The sequence below is a fragment of the Zingiber officinale genome, chromosome 8A (genome assembly GCF_018446385.1).
Source record: "Zingiber officinale cultivar Zhangliang chromosome 8A, Zo_v1.1, whole genome shotgun sequence".
NCBI lineage: Eukaryota > Viridiplantae > Streptophyta > Magnoliopsida > Zingiberales > Zingiberaceae > Zingiber > Zingiber officinale.
In genome coordinates, this window is record NC_056000.1 from 28,484,841 (window position 1) to 28,500,674 (window position 15,834).

Consider the following 15,834-nt stretch of genomic DNA (forward strand, 5'->3'; position numbering starts at 1 on the left):
CTATATGCTTACCTTTGCTATGATATTTGGGATCCTTGGAAAAAGTTGTAGGATCATTGCACTAGAGGGGTGAATAGCGCTCGTGGCTTTCACGTTCGTTTAAAAGCAGTCGAGTAAAATGCAGTGGAAAGAAAGAAAGAAAATAGAGTATTAATTTGAGCAACTATAATGTTTTTGGTTGTTATAATCTATCATAAATAAATACATTATTTAGTATTCAGTGTAATTCATATATATGTAATTTATGATTAACTCAATATTAATTTGAGCAAAATCAAGTGATAACTATGTTTTCACTCATCATTTGTATGACCAATCAAACCATTATTAATCAATACTATTACACACATCCCAACTAATGAACTAATCATTATTTATTATACTCATAATGAACTAATCAAAGAGTATCATGCATCATGTAGAGTAAACAACATAAACAAACATATGAATGAACATATCATTAACATAAATATGCTGCATATTGTTAACATATAACAAACTAACATGAATGAATTGGACTAATATTGTTCATACATAATGACAATAACAATAACAGAGCTCTAATAAACTAGATAGGTTACCACCACTCCCACTAGGACAGACACTAGTGCAGTGGTCAACATAATCCCTTTTAACCTGAACTCATTTGGGGTAATCACAAGTGGGGCAGCTTCAGGATTCTCTATCGGATCCACAATCGGATCCTCTTCTGAATCCTCCTTGATCATTTTTGGGTCCTCTTTGAACTCTTCAGGATCCTCTTCAGCCATATGGTGAAGTAGTTCCTCACACAATTTTGAATATGCTACGCGTCCTTCATGAGACCCCCATATATAGTCTGCTATGATCTTAGGATACTCTGGTAATGAACGTATCAGAGCCCAGATCCTATAACTGTCCAGGACTGGAACCACTTCTCACTCAAGTTTCCAAAATAGGTCATCAAGCCATCCAACGTGTCCATCGACTCCATAAACAGAGTGATACTCTATCTCCTTGATTTCCTCCTTGAGTTGGTTCCGCCACACTTCGCAACGAGTCAATGTGGTAGTCGTCTGTGCCATCTAAAAAATTGAAATTAAGTCAGTACAAAATCACCTAATTAGTACAAACCGACTTAATTCAATTTATACAGGTATAGAACCAACATAATAAATCTAGAAAAATAAATTTTCTCAATTTTCAGGAGTCTAAGTCTACTGACTCATCGGATCGGTCAATTGGGAATTCATATCCTAAGATTGGTCAATTGCCCTAGTTAGAACTAATCTAATTGGACAGAGATTTTCTGTACTTATGTTTTGTTATTGTTTAATCTAAATCCATTTCATCCAATTTCAAACTTATTGATCAAACTCTGATCCATTTGATCAAACTAATGCTCATTGGATTAAGCCTAACCCATTAAAATAAATTTAATAAATTTGATCAAATTTGACCTAATAGAATAAATTTGATCATTTGATCATATCTAATCTAAACCCAATCAATCAATTTCAAATTAAATTGATCCAATTAAATTAACTTAGTTGGTCTAGATTTGTGAACTAGATAATGATATGCATGCATTAATTAATTGAGACAAAATTATAATATTTAATTTCAATTAAGTAAACTGTGAAATTAAACCTATTATGTTTCTTGATTTCAACATGCATGCAATAAGTTATAACGAAACATTTTTTTAAAATTTATTTGATGCACGCTTTATAAAAATGACTTCATCAACATGATTTAAATAATAATAAAAAATATTTTGATTTCACCCGTGAACCCTATCTTTCGTTACTCCTTCGCTACCAACCCTTACGCCACTGACAATGTTATTTCCTTTTCTTCGCCAACAACGCCCATGTTGTTGCCATGACCACCTGACAGGGACAGTTCTCTTCCGTCGTGGTGCGGTCGCCGATCACATGAAGAAACCACAAAACACAGTCGCTTGGAGAACTCAGCCTCCATACCTCTCCTCTGTGGCTCGGGAACTCAACCTTTCATTGCCTAGCAATGGTAGAGAATCGTGACACAGTTATGATCTCGCTCGGTAATGGCAACCTTTGTCGGTAATTTATCTCGATCGGTAGAGAATAGGAGCAAAGAATCATAACAATTTTGTAAAAAGATTGGTCAATGAAGAGGTAAATTTTAAGGATTTCACATGCATTTATAACTAGCACAACTTTGATATCAATATAGCAATTCTATAGCATGATATAAAATCCTATAAAAACTTACAATGATCTCCCACAGATCTATAATCGGCGACGGTGTGATCTTCAGACTTATTATCGGAAGAGCAATTACAAAAATGAAAAATTCTCCGTAATTTCACAAACCAAATCCCACAGTATTGGATGTCTTCCTCTCATTCTTCCACATCCTCTTCGTGAACCACCTTTGGACACACCCTTTATATGGAAATTATCCCATGGATAAAAGGGACTTTTTTCCTTAAGAGTAGTGGGTAACGTGGGTTTCCCCACATTTCCATTTCCTACACTTGGCAGATACACTAATCTTCTTTTATTCACGTGGTGCCCTACTAATTATTCCTCAGATTATACAAGTCTCTCCCATCAAGTCTAGTCGAAGGAGGTGAGAGGCTGATTGACTGGACGGTTGTGTAATCGGATTGATTTTAGTTGCCTTGACTGCTCAAGCTATGTGGCAAATCCACTGCATATTTTCGAAAAGATTACGCATTAAATGTCAACATGTTTGGTCATCATGTCCTTAAATGCGACCACTCCTTTTAAGCACGCACCGCCTAAGTCATTTGTCTTGATTCTTGAGCCCAGAATGCACCAGTGAACCTCCAAGGTTGTATCACATTAATGTGATGGGACTTGCGACAGAGAAGATTGGACATCTTTTAACATGTAATGATTATTCTGAGTTTTTATTTGTCCTATGTGCTTGATCCCACAGTGAAAAATTCATTCTGCCCTTATAACAGCAGAGATCTAATGGCTAATATTGAACGAATCAAAGTATATTAAGTCAGATAAGAATGTTTTTGTGCACACTTACTAATTCTCCCATCCCCGCTTCTTCGACTTATCTGTCTCCTTCGTCTTCTTTGTCTTTTTCATCTTTGAGTTTTCTTCTACTCCCAATAAATGATTTCAGTCTATTTTTTATAAGTCTTACTTTCACTAGTCCTTTGATGGTACCCTCTATGGTCGAAGAATCTTCTTCTGCTCTCTACTATAAATCTACTATTTCGAGATTCACTGAGACATCCCTAGATTGATTAAGGACTGCCTATGGAGTTCCAGCATATTATCTGTTAAGGTTTCTGAATTGAAACCATAGGTCAAATCATACTCCTCCAGACTTTGTAACCTCCTTTCGAAGTCATATGTTGAGCGATCTACATTTTCCTATTCCCATCTTCTTCATTGAAGTGTCATGATACTTTCACATCCCATTGTCACAACTTGACCATAATTCTTTCCATATTTTGATTGGAGTAGTAATCCTTTTTCATTTGTATCACATTCCACTTTCTCCTCGCTTCTTTTATTTTTTTTCTTTTACCTAAAGAAAATGGAGGATCGAGTCTTCTTCTTCTCTTCTGGATATGGGATTAACTTGATTAAAGAGCTTCCTTCTTTCCACAAGGGATGAAAATTCTAATTCTTTGTTGTCAAACCCTCAGGCTCTATCTCCTAGCCAACTCGCTAACAGTGGGAATTATCGCCTTCAACTTTGAAGGATAACCACTTGGAGCGAGGCTGCCATAGTGAGTTCAACAACAATATCCTACTCGAAGAAGGACTACTGCATATGTTGGGACTTAGCTCCATACCAGCTTCTCTCATCGCTTCATTTGGTAAGAATCCCTATCTTCACAAGTTTTTATATCTAATTGAAGGCATGTTACCTTTTGTAGCCAACACAATGATAAGGGCATTTCTTCACAAGGTGATGAAGCTTATGACTATAGAATTGGAAGCGCACTGCTTGGAAATCGTAGACCTCACTAAGACGACTCCCAAGGAAGGAGCATCACCAACTCCAGCTACAACCCCAATAAAGAGGACTTCTCAATCGGTGGCAAGGGAACCAAGCTAGATAGGAGAGTTGAGATCTCTTAGTGGTCGACCCGATGTTTCAATATCGACTTCATCCGCTAAGTCAAAGGCTCCCCAAAGAATTTTGAGGAAAAGACACTGCCCATTTGGTCCCTTGTCTGATCAAGTAGGCCCTTCCACCCTGGTATAAATCTCTGTTGGATCACCAACACCCACTGAATCAAAAGGCCGCTCGATTACCACTAATCTCCCTTTAGTTCACCTCTCTCCTCCCCTAAGACTCAAGCTCCCCAACATCCTAGTGAATTGATAACTCCATTTAGGGGAGTGAGTTCCTCACATGCCCCTGAGGATCTGATAGATGAAGGTGTCCCTCTCACCATGAAGCTTACTCAAGACCCAATCCAAGCAAAGTACAGGATAGATTTCTCTATTTGCAGTCCAACGACCCTTGCCTGGAAGAACGAGGAAGCAAGGGCCAAAAATATGTCCATCCAAGCTTTAGTAAAGGAACTTTTACAGGATAGGGCAAATCATATGTCTTAGTTGAAGATATTTGTCCAGTGATACCCCAAGACCATATAACTGAGCCAATTACCTGTAGCTCCTTCCTAAGAAATTTTGGTTGTAGCTCAATAGAAAATAATCACTATACAATTGGAGATCGATCACTTTAAGTAACTACAAGCATACCCTGCTTCTAATCAGGCGATGATCACCCAACTAAGGAGGGGGATAGCAAAGGAAACAGATGAAAAAATCATCCTAGCACATAGCATGAGTCAACTGCAGGTGGAGATAGTTGTTCAGCCTAGTTTGGATGTCAGTCAGAAGAGTTGGGGATTTTGAAGATGGAGTTGGGAGTTACTTGAGGGGAGGTTGAGTCAGCCAAAGCTTTGGCGGAAGCCCGTCACTGTGACCTGGAGACTGCCCTTACCGTCATTAAAGATGTCTGAGCCAAGGTACAGAACCAGGAGATCTCCCTAACATAACTACAAGCCTTCGTGGAGGAGCTAGAGACATGGAAGGATCAATTAGAGGGTCATGTGTTTAATCTTAATGAGCACCAAGTAGGAGAAGACGAGCGCGACCATCAGAAAAAAAAAAAGAATTCCTTCAATCAGAGGAATTTTATGATATGGCCAACACCTGTTTCATTCGAATGGTACAGCATAACATTCATAGCACCTTGAAGTAGTTGGTAGAGAACAGAAAGCTTCCCGTCGGCTCCCCCTCCCAGTAATTGATATTTTGACGATTAATAAGAGTATCCCTGATGAAGATGCTACTAACTTTAAGATGTACCTATTCTTTTGTAACAGTTTTTGTCAATATGATGAAAGTTTGGGAGATGTATTGTTCTCTACTATTGTCGTAGAGGTGAGAATCTTGATCCCGACTACATCCAAGTTTGGAGGAGTTCGGATCCAAAAAGGGCAAGCTGATACAGAACTTGCTCAACCCTTGTACAAAGGGGAGTCCGCTACTGTAGCTTGGAAGAACTTGACCCCAATTATGTACAAGTCCGGGGGAGTTTAACCTCTGAAAAGGACAAGGTGATATGGTACTTGTTCGACCCTTGTATAAAGGGGAGGCTGCTATCGTAATATAGAGGATCTCAATCCCGACTACGCCCAAGTCCGGGGGAGTTTTTGGGCAAAATTTAAATCTGAAAAATAAATAACCATTTATTTGATAAGAAAAACACTTAAATAAATAAGTCTGAGAGAGATAATTTTTAAAGTTGTAAAATATATTTTAAGTAAAGTAGGGTTTAAGGTGGTTTGCACTCCATTGTCGATCGAATTTTTTACCATCTACATCTTTTAGATAATATGATCTTGAGCTCTGCTTGCGAATTACTCAGAAGAGTCCTCTCCATTATGGCTCCAATTTACTTATATCTCCCACCGGTTTAATCATTTTCCAAACTAGATCTCCAACTTGGGCAGTATGAGGAATAACTCATTTATTATACCTAATGTACATCCACTGTCGGTACACTTTGAGTCGAGAATCTACTCGTTCTTAGGTCTCAATGATCAAATCAAGATCCAAGAGTCGTCATTCAAAATTATCTTGTCTAGAAGTGCCCCTTCGAATTGATTCTTCTCCAATTTCTACTGGGACAATTATCTCTCATCCATAAATAAGATGAAAAAGAGTCATTCCGGTTCTCTCTCACAGTGTGGTTTCGTAAGCCCATAGAATGCTTGACAATTTGTACACCAAACTGCCTTTAATATTATCCAATCTAATGTTGTGCCCCCAAACTATTTCTCGATTGATCATCTTGATTTGATCATTATTTTTATAATAGGCTATCAAAGTGAAGACTTGCTAGATTTTGAATCATTCATACCATTCTCTTAATCGTCAATCCTAAAATTGTCAATCATTATCATAGATAATCTTGTGGGAGATGTCCTATCGACAGATGTTGTTCTTCTCTAGAAATTTCTTGACTGCGTCTTAAGTTATTCGGGCTAATCCCACAGTCTCAACTCATTTAGAAAAATAATCAACAATTACTAAGAGGAATTTTTTTTGTTGAGACCCAATTGGGAAAGGCCCCACAATATCTATGTTCCACCGATCAAAGGGGGCTAACATAGTGGAAGTTCTCAAAAACTCTGTTGAATGGTAAGAGAGATTTTGGTGCTTTTAGTGATGAATACAAGCTACGATGAATCAGGAAGTATTGAACTGCATTATCGACCAAAAGTACCCAGCTAATAATATCTGCTAAGCAAGTGTCCTTCCTCCAATATGATTTTCATAAATACCCTCATGAACCTCCCTCATTACATAATCGACATCTTCGGGATTATGACACTTGAAGGATCGCCAATACAACATATCCCCAACTAAAGTGAAGTGAGAAACTCTTTTTTTGAACAATCGAGCTTGTTTAGGATGACAAGCAGAATTCCTTATTTTAGATAAATAATGATGGGTGTTCTCCAAGCAACAGGTTCATCCTGGCTTGAATCTTGGTTGATATGGAAAACTAATAGAGTTTAAGACACGTAGTCATCCATTCTCCATTCTATCAATGTGCTTACTAGTTTGGCCAACTTGTGTCCCGTTTGATTATCTGCCTGAGCAATCTTTTACAAAGTGACTTCTTCAAAATCACCTTTCAACTTTTCAAAAATGTTGGCATATTTTTGTAATTGGTCATTTCATATTTCAAAACTTCTTTCTAGTTACTAAGCCATCAATTGAGAATATGAATAGATGATTACTCGAGAAGCTCCAATTTGTTTTGTTGCTTGAAGTCCGGTGAGTAAAGCTTCATACTTGGTTTCATTATTTGACATCCAAAAGTTGAGCCGGACAGAAAGTTGAAGCACTTCTTCTCTAGGAGAAATTAGTAATATCCCGATTCCACTATCCTGCCGGATGAAGGAGTCATGCATATAAAACTTACAGGTTTCATCTACATCTTGGTTGAGGATAAAGGATATTTGTCAAGTTAGTACTAATTGCTCCTCTCCTAAGGAAAGGAAGAGGTTAATTTAATCGATAGGTTATACCTCATGTCTTATGAAATCCTATAGGGGAGTGAGTATAAGATGAATCTCCTCTCCATCCAATTGCATCTGATTGAAAGCAGTTTTAAAGATGATGTTGACAAAACTACCAGTGCCAATTAATACTCTTTTTTACTTTATAATTATAGATGAAGGTTTCAATTACTAAAACATGATCACAGGGAGCCTCGACTCCTGCCAGATCCTCGGTTATAAAATTTATAGAAGGATCTTACCCCCTTCGAGCTCAAGTGGAGTCTCCGTCCATGAGTCCACCTGAGATTATGTTTATAGTTCTTCACGCACTAATCTTGCTCTTTTCTTGTATATTTTTCTTCGACCTTCTGTCGAGACCAAGAAGAGCCTTGAGGTTCTTTTGAAGGAGAACGAGATTGTTGACTCGCAAATCAGTCGGTATCATGGCAGCAACAACGCTTGAAGGGCTTAGGAGACTTCCTGTTGCCTAACCCACTTTGTTTGGCGTTTTGTTGGTCAACTATTCATTTCAACTTCTTTGTATACTGTTGACAATCAATAGAATGAGTGCTTGATTGATGGTAGGAACAATACTGAGTCATCTAAGGGGATTGTCGATCGGTTTTGAGAGCAAGAGTTGAAGCTACTTCTATGGCTTGTACCACTTTTTTTATTCTCCGATTTGTGAGTTCCCGATTTTACAAGGGTGGGGGGAATTCTCCAATCTTGATAAGTGGGGATAGGAACTAGAGTCGGTGTTTCTTTTCTCTTTATTGACTGACCTCCTCGACTTGAATATATTTAAAAGTCTGAACTTGTAACCCTTCGAAATTGGCTGGAGTCTTTTTTTTACTAAAGATCTGAAAAAATCTCTATTAATTAAGCCTTGAGATATAGCACTAACCTGCACCTCTAGAGTAATCGAGGGAGCATCCATGACTACTCGATTAAAGTATTGCAAGTATTCTTTCAAGAGTTGTTTGAATTTCTATCTGAGAGCAAATAACTCATGCAGAGTTTTCTGATATCTTCGATTGGTCGCAAAGTATTGCATGAATAGGGTTTTAAATTCTTGAAAGGCCTAAATAGAGACGGCAAGGAGTCGACTAAACTATCTCTACTCCGAACCTTAGAGAGTGGTTAAGAAAACTCAACATTTGACACCATCAGTGTACTAGTTTAATAAAGAAACATTCTCAAACTTGTACATGTGATCTTCTGAATCTATAATACTATTATAATTCTCGATCTGCAATACCTGAAACTATTTTGGTAACTCATCTTGGAGGATATCTTTTAAGAACAGAGGACCTTGAGGGGCTTTTGATCCTCCAAATTCAGAGCCTATTCCATTGGAAAAACCTTGATGAGGGGTTTCACCAGAAGTTTTCACAGACGACTCTCAAACGGCGGACTTACTAATCTGAGAAGCAGTTTGCGGCATTCCTGCAGGTCAAAGTATGTTTTGATGGATTGGTGTCGCGGGGGGGGGGTTGGTTAAAAGATTGATCGTTGGAGGATGAAAGAGTTACCCCTTTAACATCGCCTACATCGTGGCCGCTACTAGTTTGTCAAAATCCTCCGTTGTCATAGTGATACATTGGGTCCTTTGGCATCATCCATCTTCTCGTTCCAGTTCATGTCTTAAAATCAATTTTCCCATAGACAACATCAATTTGATCCTACCCGAGAATGTCGATATGTGATTCACTAATAAGCTAGCTATATTGCCAACTTAATTGTCAAGTAACAATGTGGATGATGATGTGGTTAGGAGTATGGATGAAGATAAATAAGAAAAGGAGGGCTAGAATAACAGCTAGGGGGTTCCCCGATGTAACTACACCAACGATCAAGTTAGAAGATGACTATTAGGGTTTTGAAGTACGAAGGTGTGTATATGTGTATCTCGAATGTCGGAAAAGACTACCTTTTATAGAGAGAGAGTAGATATTTTCCTTTCGTTTTTATCCTCATGTTACCATTATTTAATTCCTTAAATAATTTAAAATTTACTTATGTCGTTGCTTTTTTCTAAAATAACCGAGATTAACTGACTTTTTTCTTCTGTTCTGATACTTACGTTGTCATTATTTGATTTCTTAAATAATGTAAGATTTATTCACACTGCTAAGGAGGTTAAGGAGATGGGAAACCTTTACCCTCTGTTTGGATGGAGTAAGGGAAGATTCATTAACAGAAGGGGAAAGGAGGGGGAGGAAGGGGAAGTGAGGGGAAGTAAAGTGTTTAACTTCTCCTTGTTTGGGAGGGAGGGAAGAAATATAACGTTAAATTCCTATTCTTTAAAAACTTATTAAATTTTGATAGAAAAATTAAAAAAATAGTAGATATCCTCTTAAATTTTGATGACAAGAATGGTTTCTCACTTCAATTCAGTTAGAAGACGTGTCGGAGCCCCTCCTGTAATAATTTGGCAACAAGCGAGATATGAAGAAGGCAAGGAAATTAGACTCCGACGACATAGCAAAATTAGAAATTGGAACATTTCTTAAACTATTAAGAACAGAGATAAAATTGGAATAAAAAATCTTTTGTTTTCCTTTCCCCTTCCTTACACCTCAATTCGGGTTGTAAGAAAATCTCTCTTTCCATGGGTAACGAAGGTTAAAACTTACCCTTCATTACCTTTCCTTCCCTTTCCTCACTCCTTCCCAAACAAGATTCAAAGTTTTCCTTATCCTTATTTCCCCTTCCTTCCCCATCCCTCACCTCCCAAACAGACCATTAGAAGTTGGGAGGCCCGAGAGGCTAGAAGGCTAAGGAGATGGGAAACCTTTATAAGTCGGGAGGTCAAGGAGATAAGAGTCTTTTAGAGGTCGGAAGACCAAGGAGATTGGAGCCCTTTAGAGGTCGGGAGGGAAGGAGATAGGAGGCCTTTGGAAGTCAGAAGGGGAAGGAGATGGGAGGCCTTTAGAGGTCGGGAGGCTAAAGAGACGAGAGACCTTAGAGGCCAAGAGACTAAGGAGCCGGGCCGAGAGGCTAATGAGTCGGGTCGAGCGGCTAAGGAGTCGGGTCAGGCTGCTCGAGTAGCTAGGCATTAACTTGACCCTCCATCGGAACCCGTTAGAATCACCTCAGCAAATCTACTAATCTTCTTTTATTCATGTGGCACCCTACTGATCATTCCCCGAATCACTCAGAATCATGTAAAACCTCACACTTCCAAATAATCACATTCTATATCCCTCATTTGTTGACTTGGTGGACATTCTCTATTACCTAGGAATCACTCATTACTTGAACCAAATAAGATTAAATAACATAATCTTAGATAGATAACCAAGTTATTAACAATAACCTTCAACCAAACATGCCCATATAATTTTTGATGAATCATATAGTGCTTCCAATATCTAACAATTATTATGTTTAATTTTAGAAAAATATGAATTAGCTTATAAAATATTTTTTAATATCATTTGATAATGTTAGTTCTAATACCACTAGTATTGATAAACTGAAATTTATTTGTCAACCTATTATTTAATTTTTCATATTGGTTGTGTATATTCTGTTTTAAATTTAATTATTTAACATGGATTAAGAATTAAAAAATAATCATATTAAATCAATTAGAATTGTTATTTTTTATTTATGGTCGCATACCTCTATAATGAAATAACGGAGTAAATTTTATTAAAATAATGGAATGAGATCTAAAAAATTTATATGTGATGTACTATTATGTTGAAATTCATCATATCAATTGTTACAAGATTCATTTCAATATATAAAATTATTATATTCATTTTTTAAACAAAATATTAATAATACTAATATATATTTATTTTTAAAATAATAGAATATTTGTAGCAATAATTGTAAAATTATAAAAATATTTAATGATGTAAATAAATAACTTTTAGATTTTTTTAAATCTCATCAAGTTTTAGGAAATTTTTGTAGAATAGTATTAGTTTAAATGAATATTGCACCAATGAATTATTATATTAGCAATGAAACTAAAATAGGAAGGATATTTTTTTTTTCATGTTATTGAAATTTTTTAGTTGTATTTATTTTAAATCCTAGATATAAATTAGAAATTTTACCAAAATATTAGCTTTATATTATGACACTTTGATTGCATTTAAAGATTTTTTTCTCCTTATTCGAATAATATTGTATATAATATTAAAAATTATTTATATAATATTTAAGTAGATTTTAATATCTTAAAATTATGGTAGGCTTAATTCTTTCCGTCATCTCCATGATAATAAAAAAAAAAATTTAATTGTCTGCTGTTAACATCTATCGTGGAAACATTGAGTGTCGACAGTGATATATTGGATGAATGATGATTGACTTTGTCTCTTGACTCATTGGAAGTCTAAGCATTATTCGACGATTGGACCAAATCTGAAAAAAAAAAAAAATTCAAGGAATATAACTTTTAGATGACGAAGTTAAAGAATTTGATATTGAAAGAACAAATACTACCGAAAAGGACAGTGAGTAATGCTACTTCATAAGGTAAAAGGGTAAATGGTAAGAGAAATACGTGAACTTTAATTTTACCCCAAGAGGATACGTAGACAAATTAAATAAGTGTAAGCTTTGTTTTTTTATTTATTTTTATGAATTTATAATTTTAAAAACAAATAATATAATAATATTAAACTGTGATGAAATGTGAATTGAATCATGAACCAACAATTCCGAACCATGAATCATAGTCTTCTTAAATGGTTAAGATTAAAAGTTGACATGCTAAGAACTGTTAAACCGATGATTCCAAACCTTAGAACGGTAGGTTCCAAAGAGTAGAATTATTAGTTCTAAATCATGATCAGATCTACATTGAAAGAAATATTTTTATAGTACACTATAGTTAAGATTTGAATCATAAATACTTGGGAATCATTGTCATAGTAGCCCAAGCCAAACACTTGAAATCTACTTATGAAATGATTTTTTTTTATTAGCAACAAGTGTCGTGGGATGTATTTGTTTTATTGAAATATTTTTAAAAATTTTAATATTTATTAAGTAGACACTTTTAATCAATAATAAGTTTTATTAATACACAATATAAATATATTTTGAGAGAAAATAATTTTCTTTTAAAATTAAAGGCCTTTTTTTTTCTAAAACAAGAATAGTTTAATCTTTCCTAAGTGCCTTGTCCACTTCTAACTTGACCAACAAATATAAAAATAAGTAGTAAGGGGTAATGCTTATGGAGCTTGCACCATGCTTTTTGAATTTAACTGACAGTCGATCTGTGGAAACGGACTAATGGGACCCAAGGACTAGATTTAAAAAAATAATAATAATAAGCATCAAACAATTTTATTAGTAAATATAAATTTATTAATCAAATCAGTATACAAATCTTGATAAATCTGTCCATAACTATTTCAATCCTTATAAGATAGCCTATCACCATCATGTCAACTAATTGCATTTATTATATATTATCTCCTTTCTATTGTAAAAATATTATAATATAATATAAAATAATATATATATCTTTATCTACTTTATTTGAAAGCATATTGTTGTTAATTTGATATATAAGCCTTAATTGTATGCGTAGTCGTAGTCTTATTTTTTTTTTCCATCATACTTTAAGATTAGGGTTTAGGGATGACAATTATGATTAAAAGCAAATTATATTCAAATTTTGATCTTTAATTGAATTAAAAGAGTGATTTAGAGTTTTAAATTAAATTACAATGCTAATGAATTCTCTATACAATTTTAATATGAAAAAAAAAAATTAGAGGCTTGATCATTCTTTTTTTCAAGCTAATATACAACAATTAATGGGGATCAAAATTTGACACGCGTCGTCGAATTCACAGCCGCCGTGAAGCCTACAGTACGGCATTTGGCCCCTCCGCCGCCGCTCGCCGAGGCCCCGGCAGATGCTGGAACGGCGTTCACAGTCCTCCGGTAAGGCCCCAGCCACTTGGACATCATGTACCTCCCCTTCCTCCACGGCGGCACCGGCATCCCCTGCTGCCGGAGCGACCGCCGCGCCGCATCGCCCACTGTGCGCACCACCCGCCTCACCATCTCCGGCCGCGCCACCATCACCTCCGGCAACCTGCTCACCAACTGCTCATACTTCTCGCTGGCACGGGCCACCCGGAACTCCGCCGCGAAGCTTAAGTCGACCAGGTACCGGACCTCCTCTGCTTTCTCTGCTTTCTCCGCTTCCTCCGCCGCCACCACATCCACATACTCGTAGTTCCCAGGGACGAGCCCGCCGGAGCCCTCCCAGCTGACCTTGCACACTCCGGCGTTGTATCCCAGCTCCCTCAGCCGCGCCATGACCGCCCGGCGGAAGCCGGACCCGGTCGGCCGGAGGGCCGCCAGAGCATCAGCCGCGTCGCGGACGTCGGACAGGAGCCGCAATCTGAAGCGATCGCCGTCGTCGAGGATCACCTCGGATACAAACTGCGCCGCCTCATCCAACCGGTACTCTTCTGACTTCTCGTCGGCGTCCGAATCCGGCGGCGGGTGGGAATCAGAGACGTCGCAGTCGAAGAAGGCGTGGACGAGGCTGTGGAGGGCCTCGTGGTCGCTGCCGCTACTAGAGCAGGACCCGCCGCCGGTCGCCCAGCCATTTCCGTCACCCCAGAGGCTGAGCGAGTCCCTCGTCTGCTTCGTCCGTGAGCTTATCGCCCCCGCCGCAGTCTTCCTCGGGATCTCCATTGTTGCGCTCGGAGGTTGGGGGAAAAGCAAGCGAGTGGGTGAGCCGTTTTAATGGCAGCGGAAAGGTGTTCAGGTTCGTTGGATCTTCAGAAAGGCGTCCAGGTTCGATGAATTTGTTTCGTTCATTGTACCGGCTTGGCCTGGTTCTACAGTTGAAGTCAAGAGCCGAGAGCAGTGAGAGTCCAAATTCGGCAAAGACGACACGTGATCTTCACGGTGGATTAGAGTTAAAAAATTGTTGAACGTTACATGGAACGATCAATTTAGCTCCATCAAAATTTATTTTTATCGATCGTCCAAATAAATTGAAAACGCTTGTGGTCAATCATTCATAAGTCTAATATTATATGATTATATATTTAAAGAATTTTTTTTTATAAATACGTAATAATTAAAGATTGAACCGTAAATATCTAGATGATAATTTAACAGTCTTTCACTATATCATAGCCCAAGTAAAAATTTTAAATCAAATAACACCAAATCTAGAACGATTGACTTAACCTCCAAAAGTTTTCTACCGGCCAACAAAGTAAATCTGAAAATGGTTACCACATATAACTCCTAAATCCAGTATATCATAATTATGTATCTTATTAAGGAAAAATAGTAAATATTTAACAGATAAATTAACATCTTTACCTTGTATCATAGCCGGGTTATATAAAGGAGCTCATAACATAAATTAAAATTTAAAATTATTAATTATTCTTTAAGTTTTTAAAAAAACCTTGTGCTGAGAAATCAACAAAATGGTTAATTTTATTCACAAACGTACAAGGATAAATTAACTTAGTGCTAGTCATTGCATTTTTTCGCCTAATATAGTAATATTGAATGAATTACATAAGCTTCTTCCGGGATAATTTTGACATTTCACTCTGAATTGTCATTCAACTATTACTTTAAGAAGTCCCCGAGCCATGATCTCATAACTCCGACAAGATGTTTCTCACACATTCATAATTTAAATCTCTGTTTAGGTGTGTAATCGAGTTAAGTTGAGTCGAGCCGAACTTTTAGATATTTGAGTTTGATTCGTTTATAATTGAACCGAGTTTAAATTTTATTTAACGAATATATTCATGACTCACGAACTTATTCGATCTTTTATTGAGCCTAAACGAGCTTAATAAATATAAATTATAAATTTAAATATTCATTAAAAACTAAATTACATATTTTTTAAAAAATTATAATATTCTTGTTAAAATTTATAATTTTATTCTAATAAATAAATTTAATATATTTGTCTATATTTTTCATAAGTAGAGTGCAAAATCTATAAATTCAATATCAAAATTAATATTTTTTTATTTAAAAGTTGATTCATGAATTTAACGAACATATTTACGGGCTAACGAGTCGAATCTTGAGAAATTTGAGCTTGGTTTATTTATCTTAACGAGTCTCATTAAACGAACTTAAACGAATTTTTATCGAATCGAGTTTCGAATAGCTTACGAACGACTTGATTCATTTACATCCCTATCTCCGCTACACTACATGATATTTTCATTTAGATGAAAAATCTAGGACAAGTCGTGCTTTTGGAGTTATTTGATGGCTGAGCCATCAATCTCCGGGACTAATTGGAT

At 36.6% G+C, this 15,834-nt stretch overlaps 1 protein-coding gene across 1 annotated transcript; it reads right to left on the bottom strand.

The window, feature by feature from the left end:
* Positions 1–13,255: 13,255 nt before the first annotated feature.
* On the bottom strand, positions 13,256–14,249 carry LOC122011707. The gene has a single exon (XM_042568075.1). The coding sequence runs from the start codon at positions 14,234–14,236 to the stop codon at positions 13,349–13,351; it is 888 nt and encodes a 295-aa protein (XP_042424009.1). The 5' UTR covers positions 14,237–14,249; the 3' UTR covers positions 13,256–13,348.
* Positions 14,250–15,834: the final 1,585 nt, after the last annotated feature.